The 15,393-nt window shown below is 43.2% G+C and overlaps 1 protein-coding gene across 1 annotated transcript in view; it reads right to left on the reverse strand.

Moving 5' to 3' along the window:
• The window catches only part of LRRC9 (leucine rich repeat containing 9), a 68,683-nt gene extending 55,527 nt beyond the window's left edge, over positions 1-13,156 (reverse strand). The window contains exons 1-8 of the mRNA XM_044436253.1: positions 13,004-13,156; positions 10,217-10,357; positions 9,261-9,324; positions 8,548-8,618; positions 6,740-6,922; positions 5,727-5,882; positions 2,927-3,135; positions 550-681 (exon numbers count right to left, since the gene is read on the reverse strand). Coding sequence (XP_044292188.1) covers positions 550-681; positions 2,927-3,135; positions 5,727-5,882; positions 6,740-6,922; positions 8,548-8,618; positions 9,261-9,324; positions 10,217-10,357; positions 13,004-13,156 — 1,109 coding nt within the window. The remainder of the gene's footprint in view (positions 1-549; positions 682-2,926; positions 3,136-5,726; positions 5,883-6,739; positions 6,923-8,547; positions 8,619-9,260; positions 9,325-10,216; positions 10,358-13,003) is intronic.
• Positions 13,157-15,393: the final 2,237 nt, after the last annotated feature.

Here is a 15,393-nt window from a genome sequence, read left to right on the forward strand (position 1 = left end):
ACTGCCGAACGCAGTCTTCAAACATCAGAAACATGCTACTCTGATTCAGACCATCAGTCCATCCAGTCAAGAAGCATCTACTCCTGACAGTCCCTCTCCAGAGTTTCAGGGAGGGTTCTTGGAGATACCAGAATTAAATCTGGAATTTTTTTTTTGCTAGAGAAGCTGCTTCTGGACTGCTCGACATAGTAGGATCTCCAAGCATCGAGTACAACATAAAAAAGCTGCATTGAAAACAATATAAAACCTTACAAACACTACAGCAAAAGTAGTAAAACAAAGCAGTGCCATGACTGATTACAAGGCAGGTAAAGCCTGGATGAATAAATTCATTTTCAAGAGGCACCTGAACATTGCCACACCTTGAGTCTCCACCTGTTTGAGCTGCAGTACCTCCAATCCTAGCTTGAATGACTACAAACCACAATGATAAACCATCATAAGTATGTATTAAATACTTAGGTAATACACCTAGTAAAATAAATGGGGATGGGGAGACACCATCATGCTACAGGCTAATATTTCTCAATGTCTCAGAACAGTTGGTACCAGACATCAGTCGGCGAGCCTTCTTCAAAGCGTATGTTTCCCACTGTTTCCAGCTCAGTAAGCAAAAACTGCACCATCAGATTGTTGTCTTTCTTCTTCTTCTTGATTTCTACTTGATAAATTGCTTCAATCCTGCAACAGGATATACCTCGGTTGGAAGGATAACGATAACAAAGCACAGATAACAGCTCTGATCGAAAGAGAAGCATGACAAGCTTTGTGGAGGCACTGGGGCTCAAGGCTTGCAAAGGAGACGGTGGTGGCTGGTTGCCTTCCACTGGGGGACCCCAATTGAGGCAACAGGCTTGGATTTTTGGCTTTGGCTGAAATAAACCAACAAAAATAACAGTACTGAATGCTAGCTATTTGCCAGTGCTCAGCACACTGCACCAGCAGGCTTGTTAGTGCAATAGGAAGCTGTTCTGTGCTACCAAAGTAGGTAGCCAAAACTACTGTTTTCAGAACGGGGCAAGTCAGTGGAGCTCCCATCTTGCCCAGTTCCCAAAGCAGTCATTTCAGCTGGCTTCCCAGAGCACTAATGGTTGTTCTCATTAGCACAGCAGCCCCTTTGGACACTGTCCTAAAGGCTCAGTCCTGTGCGCATTTGTCTATACTCTCTGAATAAGCACAGAATTGTGCCCTTGGACTGCATTCTTTATCTGATGTGACGACAGATAAAGAATGGAATAAAAATTCAGTCTCTGCTCAATTGCTCAGTAGAAAAGAACTTTGCACCTGCCTTCCAATGTCTGGCCCAAGAGTGCAAAGATGCTATAATAGATGACAAGAATAAGGCCGCTCTTTTTGACATTTTATTAAAAAATAATTAATCAATTTACTGTCATTTGAGTACAGGAATCCTACCACATTTCCCCCAAAATAAGACCAGGTCTTATATTAATTTTTGCTCCAAAAGATGCACTAGGGCTTATTTTCAGGCAATGTCTTATTTTTTCCATTTACAACAATCTATATTTATTCATGTGCAAAAATCTACATTTATTCAAATACAGTCATGCCATCTTCTTCTAGAATATTGTCATAACTCTCCAAACCCAAAATTGTGTGGCAACGGACGTACTAAATCTGTCCATCCGGCTGACGTTCTTAACTGGGGCTTATTTTTGGAGAAGGGCTTATATTACCAGCATCCTGAAAAATCATGCTAGGGCTTATTTTCTGGTTAGGTTTTATTTTTGGGGAAAGAGGGTAGGACGAGTACTCAGAAGTAGACGTCAGTGCAGTCAGTCTGCATCAGACTTATTCCCATGTAACTGCATATAGGATTGCCTCATCAATCAATTCATTATATCTATTTATATCCTGCCTTTGCTGTAAAGAATGGCACTCAAGGCAGCAAACCATAAAAATCTAAATTAAGACAAAAACCTGGAAAAAAGGAAAAAATGTAAAGAAAAAACATAAGCACAATCAAAGAAATAAGCAGTGCCAAGCAATTAAAAAAAACCCTTTCCACAGCAGACCAGCTTATAAAAAGACCAACAAAATAATAAATATATTATTACATTTATATTACGTCTTTGTTCCTCTGCAAGGATCCCAAAATGTCTTACATAGTCCTTCTTCACTCCATTTCATTACAACAACCCTGTGAGGTAGGTTAGGCTGAGTGTCCATGACAGGCCCAAAGTCACCAAGTGAGTTAGCCAAGTGCCAGGTCTCCCAAGTCCCAGTCCAATACCCTCATCCACCCCCAGTGTGGTGTGGTGGAATTTGGGAGATCCCAGTCCAACACTGCTGGATCTTGTTCTGCCCACAAAAGGACAACATAAAAGGTACGAGCTGCAAGCTATTAATTCACCAATTGAATGCACATACAGTCTCACTGAAAAAATGGAAGAAGGTATTTTCCCTGCTGCTCTTCAGTGATCCATGCTTGTTTCATGGCAGGACCATTTCAAAGGAGTGCCTTCCCTCCCATGTGAAAGCAGAGGAGGAATGCCTCTCATAAAAAGCTGCCTGCCATCAGGAAACCTGAAAGCACTGGCATTATTTTCCACACTGGAGGAACACAATTCAATGGCAAGACATTTTCCAAAGCAAAATTAAGGCAAAAAGTACCTTTTGACTGAAATGGTGGCACCACAAGCACACCACACCTTGCACAATACTGTCAGTGCCAGGATCTAGCTAAACCTGACCAATTCTTCCTAAAAAGATGCTGTGGTATTCAGTCCTCACAAACATCTTTTAAAAATGATCATAGATCTGGTGGCAACACAAGCAGAAGCCAAGGCTGCAGCCCATCTTGCACGCACAGGACATTCCAGATCTCTGCTCCACTCCTCACAAAAGCTTGAACATTTAATTCACTGCGGTCAAATCGTGACTGTGCCTTTTCAAAGAACGTACGTACTCATCTAGCTTCTTATTCCAGAATTTTATCCTCCTTCTGAGGCAGTCTAATTTATGCTGGTACCGCTGCTCAGTACTGGACTCCTCTGGGGTCTCATCTGCACTCTCAGCTTCTCCGTCTGATTTTTCACATTCGAAGCTTCGGCTCGAAACAGTTTTGTGAGGGTGTATTTTGCCGGAGGCCTTAAGTTCTGCCAGTTCACGTTCCAGCTTTTGAACAGAACGACAAAACATACTTGGACTCAGCCATTGCTTACAAAATAGAATATGTGCACGTTGTAAGGAAAGATGAAAGTACAACTAGAACTGAAAAACAAATCAAGGGATGAAAGCACTAACTTTTATTTCATTTCGTGTTGCTTTTATTGTAAAACCATCCCGAGATGCTTGCAGTGGACAATATATATAAAAGCTTTATATAAACAAACAAACAAACTTTACTTGCAGTTTGACCCTTTATTTGTGGTTTTGGCTGCTTCAAGCCCAGGGAAGATATCTTCAGAGCTGAGCTATGGGAAAACACAAACTCCCATCCCACAAGGGAACTGGATGACTTCTGTAGCAGAGGTGCCTGCCTGAGGTCGTGAAACACCCCCTCACCCCATCCCATCCCCTGCCTTGTTTCCCAATGCTCCTCCCCAGTGCTTTTTTTGTAAGAAAAAAGGTGCTGGAACTCATGAAATTATTTACCTTTTGCACATAGTCTGTCACTGTACACCCACCCACACATGTCAGTTGTGTAATGAAACAAAATGGTCGCCGCATACAGTAAGCACTCAGCGCGTGACCACACGACCAATCACAAGCCGAGCAGCGCCATCGCAACCAGCGCGAATGAAGTGCGCATGCATCGGACTCGACACACAAGCAGCCCGCATGCACCGTTTCAATGATTTTGCCGCCGACCTGCTACGCTCGACAGGGCGATTCAAATCCACGTGGACCAAACATCAAATTTTCAAAAGTTATTTTTAAAACTTGGAAAATCTGTCAAAAAAAGTGCTGGAACTCTGTTCTGGTGCGTTCTATGACAAAAAAGCACTGCTCCTCCCTATCCCAGCTCTCCAGAGCACCAGTATTATTATTATTCCACCAGAAGATCCTTTCACTCTATTAGAGAGGAGGTAATGTCCCAGCTGCAACCACCCAGACAGCTACAGCTATGGGTGGTGTACAAATGACATAAATAACTGCAGAAACAGGACGAGAAGAGCTGACAGCATGTAAACAGCCTCCAAGTCTTCTCCCGTACCTTTCTTGCTTAATTTACCCTAAATGTCTTTTAGAAGAAACGTGCAGCATCCCTCTCCAGGCTTATGTTTGGGACTCAGAATTAGGTCAGGAAAGCATGGGGAAATTTCAGGGCAAGTGTGTGATGCCTTTTTGTTAACCACCCAAAGCCGCCATTCTGAGCTGGACTATAAACAGAAGCCCTTTCTCATTCCTGGAATCATCAGATTTCAGTCATGTCTTCTTGTATCCGGTGACTTTGAAAAATCCTTCTTTTCTCGGACTGTAACCCTGTGCAGATGTTCAAACCATGTGTGGCAAGAAGATCAAGATCCTGCTTTTCTGCCACACGTGGAATGGTCCAGTATGCAAAGGGTACACGTATGGAAAACTTATGTGCACATAAGTTCAATATGTCTATGTCCAAATGGTGTGAATGTCCATTTTGATGCTGTTCCCGTTGCCAGAGTTCTCAGAACACACACTGCTGGCAGTAAGCTCAATGAGATATATTTCCAAACAAATGTTTTAGGGTGAGGGAGGGGACAGAGCCAGGAGAGTACTAGGAATCGTGAGATGGGGAAGTCCTTAAGCTAGCCAAACGGAAGAGCTGAAGACATTCAGGAGGCTGCCTTAGACTAAGCCAGTTTCTGGTCCCTCTCGCTCACTGCTAAAACCAGCCTAGCCCTCCAGATGTTTTGGACAACAGTTCCCATCAGTGCCAGCTGGCATGGCTCATGGGCAGAAACTATGAGAGCTATAGTCCAAAATACTGAAAGAGAACCAAGTTAAGGAAGGCTGGTTTGAACTTATGTGCAGCAACATTCCAGCATTTCAGACAGTATTTTTACCTAAAAGAAAAATTCTATGCTGTTTTTAAAAAAGTAGTTTATGATCTTAAAAATCCATGATAAATACAATCAGGCCAATCATTCAGACAATGATGAAAACAATAAAATCTCAATTAAAACAACTCCACAATAATGACAATAGTAGCAATCAGGGAAACGTCTGGGCAAAAAAGTGTCTCTTCTGTTCTCAGCAGAAATACCCCACTCTAGAAGCCTGCCTGGTTTCACTGGGAAAATCATTCCATATTGTGGTGCCACAACTGAGAAGGCCCCCCTCCACAGCAGAGCCAAACAAGTTTCAGTTGGGCACCATGCAGTCAGCAAGCCCTCCCTCTCAGAACATAAAGACCAGGGCCACTTGAACAGAAGAAGCAGGCCTCTCTGATAACATGGTCCTGAGAGAGTTAGGGCTTTAAAATCTGGCAATCGTAACTCCAGCATGATTTGGTATCTTATTAGTGGCCAGTGCAAAACTTTCAGCTTCTTCTCAGCCCCTAACTGAAGATGGGAAGAATTAAATCTGGGCTGGCTACATGGAAAGCATGTGCGGCACCACAGAGCTACAGTCGTTTAACAAGCAGGTGAGGAACTGAGAAAGTCTTTCCAGCACAGAAGCATGGAACTATAAGAGAGGAATGTTCAGAAGCACTTGTAGCACTCTGCTTCCACGGCAGAACTACTCTGAATTTACTTGGCTGAGAACTGAGCCCCTCTGCTTACATGCTTGATGCTACAACTGAAATGCTTAAGGCGATCCTCCGGCAACTTCTGCAGCTTGCACTTCCTTTCCTTCAGCTTTTCAAGCTCTTCGTTGAGGCGTCTGTAAGCACACTTGATACGCATGTTGTAGAACATCACTTTTTTCATCACTGTTGTCTTCAGAGGTTCAAAGGAAAGCCAGAGAATATAAATAAATCCAGTGATAACAATCATTCCATGATGCGATGAAATCGCATCAGCTCAAAATTACTGTATGCCTAAACTGCATTAGATGCTCTGCCTGTGGATTATTTATTATTTGTGCTTATATACCACCCTAGCAGCCCAGAGGGCTCTCTGGGAGGTTTACAAACATTAAAACCTACCAATCCTAAACAAATAAATAAATTGGCTATACCACGGATTATGGGTAGCCTCCCCTCCTTCTCTACCACCACAGGTTATACATTCAGTGTAACACTGTCATACGGAGATGCGCAGCCCTGGACCATGGGGTGCCCCAATCTGAGCGCAGAGCCTTCCAGAATTTTCTAGGGGGCAGAACTTAGCCTCAAGCCCTGCCCCTGGCAAGAATCCTCTCCAGCCATCAGTTTATCAGTTAGATTAAGGGGATACCTTTTCAGAAAAACAAAAGATGCTTCAAATGGGTATCAAAAATGGGATTGTTGAAATTATATTATTTTTAAATAAGAGTACTTTTTACATAAAAATTTTGCAGCTGATGCTATGTTACAAGAAGCATTCCCATTTTTCTCACATGCAATCCCCTTCTTCTCATATGTACCTTTTCTCATGTGCTACCTGGAATGACACAGGTTTCCATAATCTAGAAACACGACAAGCATCCTTTTTTCTTCAGAACGATAGTTTTGATTCACACGATTCAATTATTTATGTTCAAACAATAATGCTGGCCAAAACTTCTTTGATCAGGTCCTATTAATGTACATGTGATATAATAACCAGGTCCTGTTGACATCCTTCCAACTCTACATTTCTGTGTCTGCACTCACCTCAGCCAGCTCCTTGATCTGTTTAGGGGATACATCATAAGTATCAAGCCTCTGAAGCCGAGGAATATGATACAGCACATGTGTTGCATAATTGCAAAGAAGACAGACTGGGTTCGGTTCATATTGGGGGTCATTCAAACACAGGTCTGTTAAATGAGGTAGTCTTGCCAAATTGGTAATTTCCTTTTTTAAAAATAAGTAGAGGAAAAGAGTATCACATTTTGATCTCCAGAACTATTTCTTTCTGTTTTAAAAGTTGATTAACCACCTTATAATTGAAAAAAATCAGAAAATAGAACACCTGGACAAATAGAAACAATTCAATTTGGCTCTGAAAATAAAAGCAAGTCAGCCTCAATCCTATTTCCCAAGAAAGAATAAAAATGAAATAAATGAATGAGAGCATTGTAAAATAAAACCAGTGGCATAGACATTAGAGTGTTGAGCTGGGACTCACAAGATCTGGCTTCTAGTCCCCAGTCAGTGACAAGGCTCACTGGTTCACTTTGGGCCAATCATCAACTGCCAGCCTCACATACCTCACAGGGTTTTTGGGAGGATAAAATGGAGAGGAGGGTTACATAAGCAGCCTTGGGTTTCTTGCAGAAAAAAGGCAATAAATAAATACAGGCACCATCACAAAGAAGGTCCTTTCTTGTATCCTCTCTGTCACCATTCAGAGAAAATGTGAAGAAAGGAAGACAGAAAAAAGCCCTTTGGAATTAAATGCTCTCCATCAAGCGTATTTTTAGCAATCTGGTGAAGAGACCTGAGTTCAGCAACAGGCCACCTGCTTTGCATGCGGAAGGCCCCAAGTTCTATCCCTGGCAACGCGAAAGTAAAAAGAATTCTGGTTGAAAGTGATTGGGAAGATGGCCTGCCTGGCAACAAGGTGTGCTGACGTCAGCCCAAATGAACCATACCGTGCTGGGCAGGCAAAGAGTCCAATGTGTAGCCACCTCCCGTGTTGCATCACACTGAAAAGTTCCACTCTGTTTCCAACAAGAATCTGCAATCAGCTACAATGCAGGCCAGTTAGATACACATTTAAATGTGTATACTTCAGATGGTGCAGAACAGAGCAGCCAGGTTGCTGACGGGGACTGGGCGTTGTTCTCATATAACCCCAGTCCTCTACCAGCTTCACTGGCTCCCCATCAAAGTCCGAGCCCAATTCAAGGTGCTGGTTATCACCTATAAAGCCCTCAACGGCTTGGGACCTAGATATCTAAAGGAGCGCCTGCGCCCATATTTGCCCTCCTGCCCCTTGAGATCAGCGGCAGAGGCCCTCCTCCGGGAACCCTCCGTGAAAGATATTAGGAGGGTGAGTACCCGGAGGACGGCTTTCTCTGCAGTGGCACCCCATCTGTGGAATGCACTCCCCAGAGAAGTCTGCCTGGTGCCGTCATTATTTGTTTTTCGGCGTCAGGCCAAGACCTTTTTATTTAAACGATATTTTATTTATTGGTTTTAAAATATTGAGCCAGGATGTTTCCAGATTTTATATGTATGCATTTGTATGTGTATTTACTTATGATGTTGGAAGCTGTCCCGAGGCTTATGAGAATGGGACCGCATACAAAAATTCCAAATAAATAAATAAATGTGCACTCCAAGGCCATGGTGGACCTATTAACAAGATTGCTATTAGTTCCATGGCAGGTATCAGGACCTGAGCCTGCAGTAAGTCTTAGCCGATAAACCAAGGGAGAGATTTAGCTTGTGGCGCCTCAGCCAGACCTGCTCCAGGGTGCTAATGGCAAGAGAACCGGCCACAACAACCAGGACCATGGGAACCCAGGTATTACCTTAAAGGAGGATACTCTGTTACCAGACAGATTTAATTTTTCTATTTTGCTGGTGGGATCCAGACTATTTCCTAAAACAAAAGAAGAGGAAAATAAGGTACAATGTACATCCTGAGGCACAACATTCATCCGTCTTTGCTTTATTCTAAGGGCTCACAAAGGCTTGTGCCCTGGTGTGCATATGCCCAAAATACACAAGATTTATTATGGAGAATAACCAGCTGCCAACGAATCATTCCAGATGGCGCACCTGAGCAGTCCTCAGTTGGCCCTTTTGCACACTGAGTTACAGGTAATCCTAGTCTTGGTGATGAATTGCCACCACGCTAGAGACTGAGTCATGGAATTCATGCTCCCTTTCCCATTTTTCTTCTTTCTTGAACAGCATCTCTTGTTTGCCAGTTATCTAACCTTTCAGAGCATTTTTAGAGTATAATGCAGCCTTTTGAAAATGGTATGTACTAAAGTAAGTCAGAGCCCTTTCATCGCAACTTAACAGAGAAAGCCAGCAAGAGGCCTTCAGAAAACGTTCCAGCTCAGGTTTTGGGGACTCTCTAATCTCTTCTTAGTTTTGCCTCAGTGGACCAAAAGCGCAATAGTGTCCCATTCCAAATCTCATATGACACCACTGAAAATGGCCAAAGTTCCTCCACATGTTGTCTTCACTATACTTTTCACAATTTTTTTTTTAAAAATGCAGAACTACCACCTACCAATTTTACTAATGCAATTCCCAGCAAGATTGAGCTCCTTCAACTTCTGCAGTGTGTTCAGCCCCTGTAAACATTATAAAATTCTGATTTTTTTGGAAAATGTTGCTAAATCAAATTGCACATTGGATGAGCCAGAATAATAGTTCAATTCTATTCTTGTTTAGAAGCAAGACAAACTGTTTTCTGCGAGGCTTCCTGTCTAGTAAATGTGTACAGGATTGCCCTGTAAGCTTGTTTTGTGGCACCTTGAAGGGTATGAGGTTGTACCCTGAAAGCCTTTATCAAATACGTTCTATCATTTCTCTAGCTCACCTGGTGTTTGAATCAATCTAACCAGGAGTTTCAAAGTATAAATTGTTTATAATTTATTTATTTAAAATATATTTATCCTGCTCTTCAGCCAAAAGGCTCTCAGAATAGCATACAAAGTTAAACAAGACTGTCCTCTACCCACAGATATAAAATAAAAAGACAACATACAAGGAAAAAGGGATGGATAGGGAAAAGGAAAAGCATAAATAATCTTCCATTGGGGCTGCTGTGATAGCACTACTTCTCTAATTTCTCTCTCTCAAACCTATTTTGTCTGATTCAACATGGCTTTCTTCAAAAGACTCTTGGGTGCTGAGAATTCGTGGCTAAAGCCATCGCCTCTGCCTGCTCTCACCACTGAACTATGCTTCTCAGGGATGCCTGAGTTGTGGGATGGATGTTTTTCCATCCAAACATTTACTTGCTGTAATTTCCCATGCTCACCTGTGCAACAAGGGCAATGACGAGATTGGTTGGACCAGAGCTGCACAAGCATGAAATATACCTATTGGAAGGTACCAGAGCCTTATGGAAATGGGCTGCTGCACCTCTACCCAGCAGCATTATGAAAGATTTGGTTGGTAACTTCCCCCTTCCTCCCTCAGGCAGAAGAGACAACGCCGTCTCCATAAAACTCCCCTTACCTCTATTTCTTTAATCTGGTTCCCATTAAGCCAAACAACCTCCAGTTTTGTTAACTTCTCCAGATTTTCAATAGCTAAAATCATATTGCAATAGAGGTAAAGCTTTTGCAGAGCTACACATTTCTGCAAACCATCAATTTTCTGCAAAGAAAGGAATAGGCATCATTTTAAAGCAACCCAGAAGGAAAATGCGCTCCTGCGTAGATAAAAGAGGAGACTGAATGGCTCACAAAAGGCTGGTTAAGAAACAACTGGCACAATTCATAGGAAATGTCTTAAAAGCATGCTTGCATCTGCATGGCACTTTATAACTATTATTTCATTTTCTTCACACGGTGCTGTTTGGCAGTGTTGCTAGCGTTCCTATTTATGCTAGCATCAAAGATCAGCTGTTATTGGAATTGAAATCTTCAACACTCAGGTGCAAAACGCTACATCAGTATTACTTTACCAAACAGAGGCAGCGAAGGGCACAGTTCTGTGCATGTTTAGCCTGATAGGGAAATGCTGGAGTTATGGGACTGTTGTTCTGACTAAACATGCACAGGCCTCTGTCTCAAGAGTCTCAAGGCTAACAGAATTACTACAGCATAAATTTTCATGGACTAGAGTCCATTTCACCCAATCCATGAAAAGCTGCCCTCAGCTGACAGAGGTTTACATGGGCAGTGGAGAGGGGTTACCTGGGATGGGCCCCCAATCTTTGAAACAACCTCCCTGCACCAAAGCTTTCAGCGCCAGGTCAAGACAGCCTTTTATAAGGAAGCCTTTAAAGATCTACTTGGTCACCAGAAGGGATTATCCAGGGGATTCTTTTTCTTTGCAGGGTCTTTTTTACTGTATGTTTTTAGCTATTTTAAATTAATAGCTAAATTAATTCAAGTAGACATTAAAGTGTTTTTTAATGTCTACGCTGTGTTTTATTGTTTTGTTTTATGCACTGTAGCAAACTGCCCAGAGTTCTTCAGTTCTGGGGCTGTATAGAAATTAGTAATAATACTGTAGTATTAATTATTATTACTACTACTGTCATCAGCATGCCACTGTTTTCCCATTGTGCAGCTACACTAGAGGGATAACATGCTGGCCTACCTTACAAGGCTGGTGTAGGGATTTCTCAGAAAGTGACATGAATCCCTTTGATCACCACACAATTATTATTTATTTGAAGTATATTTTTGCCACTGCTCAGGCGTAAAGGCTCCCAGAGCAGCTTACATATAACCAATTTTTTAAAAAATTGCCCCTGCGTGAGGAGGGAAGAATAATTCTTTTAGCAGGATTGGTAAAATGGTTCTGTGCTCTCTCTCTCCCCATCTTATTAGTATTACATTTATTTATAAAGTCTGCACTTTAGGTGCAGTAGATAGATGCTAAATGTAATTGTTAGGAAGCCATTGTTTGAACAGGAAAGACTCTTAAGCAACTAGCTTTCGGGGAAATTTCCCCAGACCTTTTGTCCAAAGAACAAGGGCTTCCTGATGGTTCACTTCTTTACTTGAAATGAGGTGTAATTCAAAGAACCACCCTGTTTCTGCTAGGCCAGGCTGCTGCTTTGCAAGGACAAGATGTGGTGGAAGAGCAGGATTTGCAACCCAGATGTTTAGGGCCACAGAACGGCAGTTTTCTGGCCTGTTTTCCTTTGCAGGGCCTCATCCCACAGCTGCTTTCCCCCAAACAGGACTCTGAAAGAAAGGGGAAAGCAGCTTCCAGTGTGCAGTGACATTACAAGGGACAGGATGAGAGCCATCCTTCTGGCCAAGACCATTCTTTCCTTTGCTGAGTTATACACCCCAGGCTCAACTTACAGCAGCCAGCCAGGCGTTAAAGCAGGGTTGTCAAAACTGTCAGCCTGATGAACTAATTTAATGAAGGAGCAGCTCTCAGGAGCTGCGTTCTAGGATGGGATTAACTAACAGCAGAAGGCAAAAGGAAGGAGGGCCAAAGTATCTACGAATGCAGCACGTTCCATCTTAGAACTCTTACTGGTGGAAACTACGGCTATTTCAACTTTAGAATGGGCTGGAAATTCCACAAAAGCCAGGAAAGCACCAAATACAGTGGTACCTCGGCTCATGAACTTAATCCATTCCAGGACTCTGGTCGTGACCCAAACTGGTTGTGAGCCAAGTCAAATTTCCCCATAAGGTTCATTGTAAATAAGGTTAATCCATTCTGTAACTATTTTTTTAATCACAAAAATTTGAAGCGGGTATGCAATCTGGGGGGGGAGGCGCAATCATGGGCATGCTGGGGGGCAGGCGGGTGTGCTGGGGGAGGAGACGAGTGCAATCATGGACACGCTTGGGGGGGAGACGGGTGGGTAGGCATGATCGTGGGCATGATCCGGGGGAGGCAAGTGCACTGGGGGGAGGCAGGCGTGATCATGGGTGCACTCAGGAGGGAGGCAGGTGTGATCGCGGGCGCGCTCGGTGGGGAGGAGGCAGGTGCGATCACAATCATCACCTGATGTGGAGTTTGCAACCTGAGGCAAAATTTTTGAGAAATGTCTGTTTGCAACCTGATTTGGTCATGGACTGAGGCGTTCATGAGTCAAGGTGCCACTGTATTCAGTGGCTGGGGGAAAGGGTGTGGGTGAGAGAAGGATGCATAGCCATTTGGGGAAGCCCAGGGGGCCAGAATAGGACCAGAGACAGGCGGAATTTGTTCCATCGGCCTGAGGTTCGACACCGCTGCTTTAAAAGCTCACAGCCAAGGAAGGAGACGTTACTCCACCCTGGGCATTTGCTGCAAACGAAAGGACCAAACTGCAGAAAGTTTACTTACGGTCAAGCAGCACTCAGCCACCCACAACTCTTTCAGGAGAAGACAGTTCTCCAGGTCAGAAAGCTGTTGGATGTTCTGCCTGACAAGGGTCAGCCTTGTTAGATTAGGGAAATAGGACAGGCCTACTATTCTGGGGTAGCCGGAGAAAAACATCTCCAGGCTTCTTGCCGAGGATCCTTCTTGCTCAATTCTGTCATAGGACAGGCCATTACAGGTGCACTGGAAGGAAACAAAACACAGCCCTTTTCTAGATGTTCAAAAACAAAGCAGGCCCTTCTTCTGTCAAAACATACACAAGATTGCACATGAATGGGCTCAGAATGACTGCTAATGTCTTGTGTGCGGCAAAACTGTTAGGAGAGCTTCGTGTTAGGGAAATTCCAGGTCAGGAAGGTTAAGCGATAGTGTGGAAAAAATATCTTGTCCCTACTAGCCCTCATAGTGGAGGATCACAACCCAGAGCCTGAGAGAACCCATACGAGCCATGTCCACTTCTCCTGCAGTGCAGCTGATCAGCCCAGGGGAAAAGAGCGCTGTGACTCTGACCAGCCATCCCAAACAAAGATGAAGGGAGGCAGGAGGCAAAAGTCTCCCTTTGCTTGAGCAACCCGGAGGCAGTCAGGATGGCTGTGGCCACACCATTAGTGGCTGCTGGGAAGTAGCAATCCCGATGGAGCGGCTAAAACAGGGAAGGAGTTTTAGCTTCTCCTTCCTGAAATCAGGGACAAGTGGTGTGTGTGTGAGCATAGCTGTGCATGTCTGTGTACAGGTACAGTCCTAACATATTACCTGGCATGAATATAACTGTCAGGGCCAGAAAGGTTATTCACCCTCCCCTACAACTAGAGGGTGAGGGGGGACACAACTATTGGCAGAGAAAGGGGAAAAACCACAAGCTGCAATTCCCGAGTACACCAGGGTGTGTTGCAAGCTTAGAAAGACCTCTGGGGAAGTGGCCTCTCTGTGCAAGTCATGGCTTTGGCTGCAAGCTGGAGCAATGAAGGTGTTCCTGGCCTATTCTTAGATTGCATGAACTCAAATATTACAAAGCAGCAAGGCCTCCAAAGAAAACTGAGTTAAGTATGATACTGCAGCCTGCACTGCCACCTGCTGGACTCTCCATATTACAGGGAAACAGCCAAAGTTGCTGCAAATAAACCTCCTTATTTCCAAGGTAGTCTCTTCCATTGGAATAGCTGGAGCGTATCAAAGAGGGTTTTCAAGGTGCAGCAAAACTCACCAACTCTTTAATTATTTCATCAGAAGGGACTTGGTTTTGAGTATCACTTTGGATCATTTTCTGAGCATTTCAGCTTAATGGATATAGTATAGAGCCTAGAGAGGAGAATAATGATTAGTTAGGAAATCAGGTACATTATTTGAAAGCCATCAGCCTTGGAATAAACTGGGAAGACAAATCTAAACAGCGTGGCTTTTGTGGACTTGATACTTCCACATGAAACAGAATGAAGAAATGAGGGAGGAAATATATACTATGCCTATGAGAGAACTGGCATAAGAAATTTATGCTTAGGAGGATCGAGCACAAAAACCTCCTCCCACCCATGGACTGATCTCCCCATTAACTGGATTTCCCTTCTTGCTTAGGTCTTTAAAGAGCAAAACAAGTCATTAAATCAAACCAAGAAATTTATAAGTAGCCAGCCCAGATAAAGGAAAATCAGAGTCATATGATCTAATCAACCAACTTTCCCTGTCCTTCACTCCAATTACCGGGCAGTAGCATTTTACAGTAGCTGACATTCCCTTTACGAACACATTTCAACTGAAGCCCATGTTAAAACACATTATGGTAGTCTAGCCTGTAAGGCACCAACAGTGCAACCCTATGAATGTCTAACCCAGCAGTATGTTCCAGCATGGTTTACTTCTAGGCTTACTCATAAGTACGTGTAGGATTGCCACTTGAAGCATGAATGCCGCTGATGAAGTTTTAAAGGTTGTAAAAGAGCTCACAATGAGGAGAAAAAGGTGACAAGTCGAAACTATCCCAGGCTGGTGAGAATGTAGGACCAATTCTTCTTCAAAGCAGGGCTCAGCTTCTGGAATCCCTGCCTCATGAAGCACACTTGGCCCTTTTCTCATTGCCTTTTGATGATCATTAAAGACTACTTTTTTACATACTGCTTTTTTGATGCTGTTGTTATATCCCCTGATCCAATCGTCTTGCTGACATATATTGGAGATTCTGAGATACAGTTTGGATTCTATTTTACTATGATTTTATTCTATTTTAATAATTTGTTTATTGCTTTGGGGAATCTTTGGCCCCAAAACCAGCAGGCAGTCAAACAAACAAAAAACATGATCATTTTTAAAGAAAATCCTACAAAATCCCTAAGAACAGTGGCAAAGATTGTGAGTTCTCC

Source organism: Varanus komodoensis, unplaced genomic scaffold (genome assembly GCF_004798865.1).
Source record: "Varanus komodoensis strain SLA01 unplaced genomic scaffold, ASM479886v1 scaffold3, whole genome shotgun sequence".
In the NCBI taxonomy this organism is placed as follows: domain Eukaryota; kingdom Metazoa; phylum Chordata; class Lepidosauria; order Squamata; family Varanidae; genus Varanus; species Varanus komodoensis.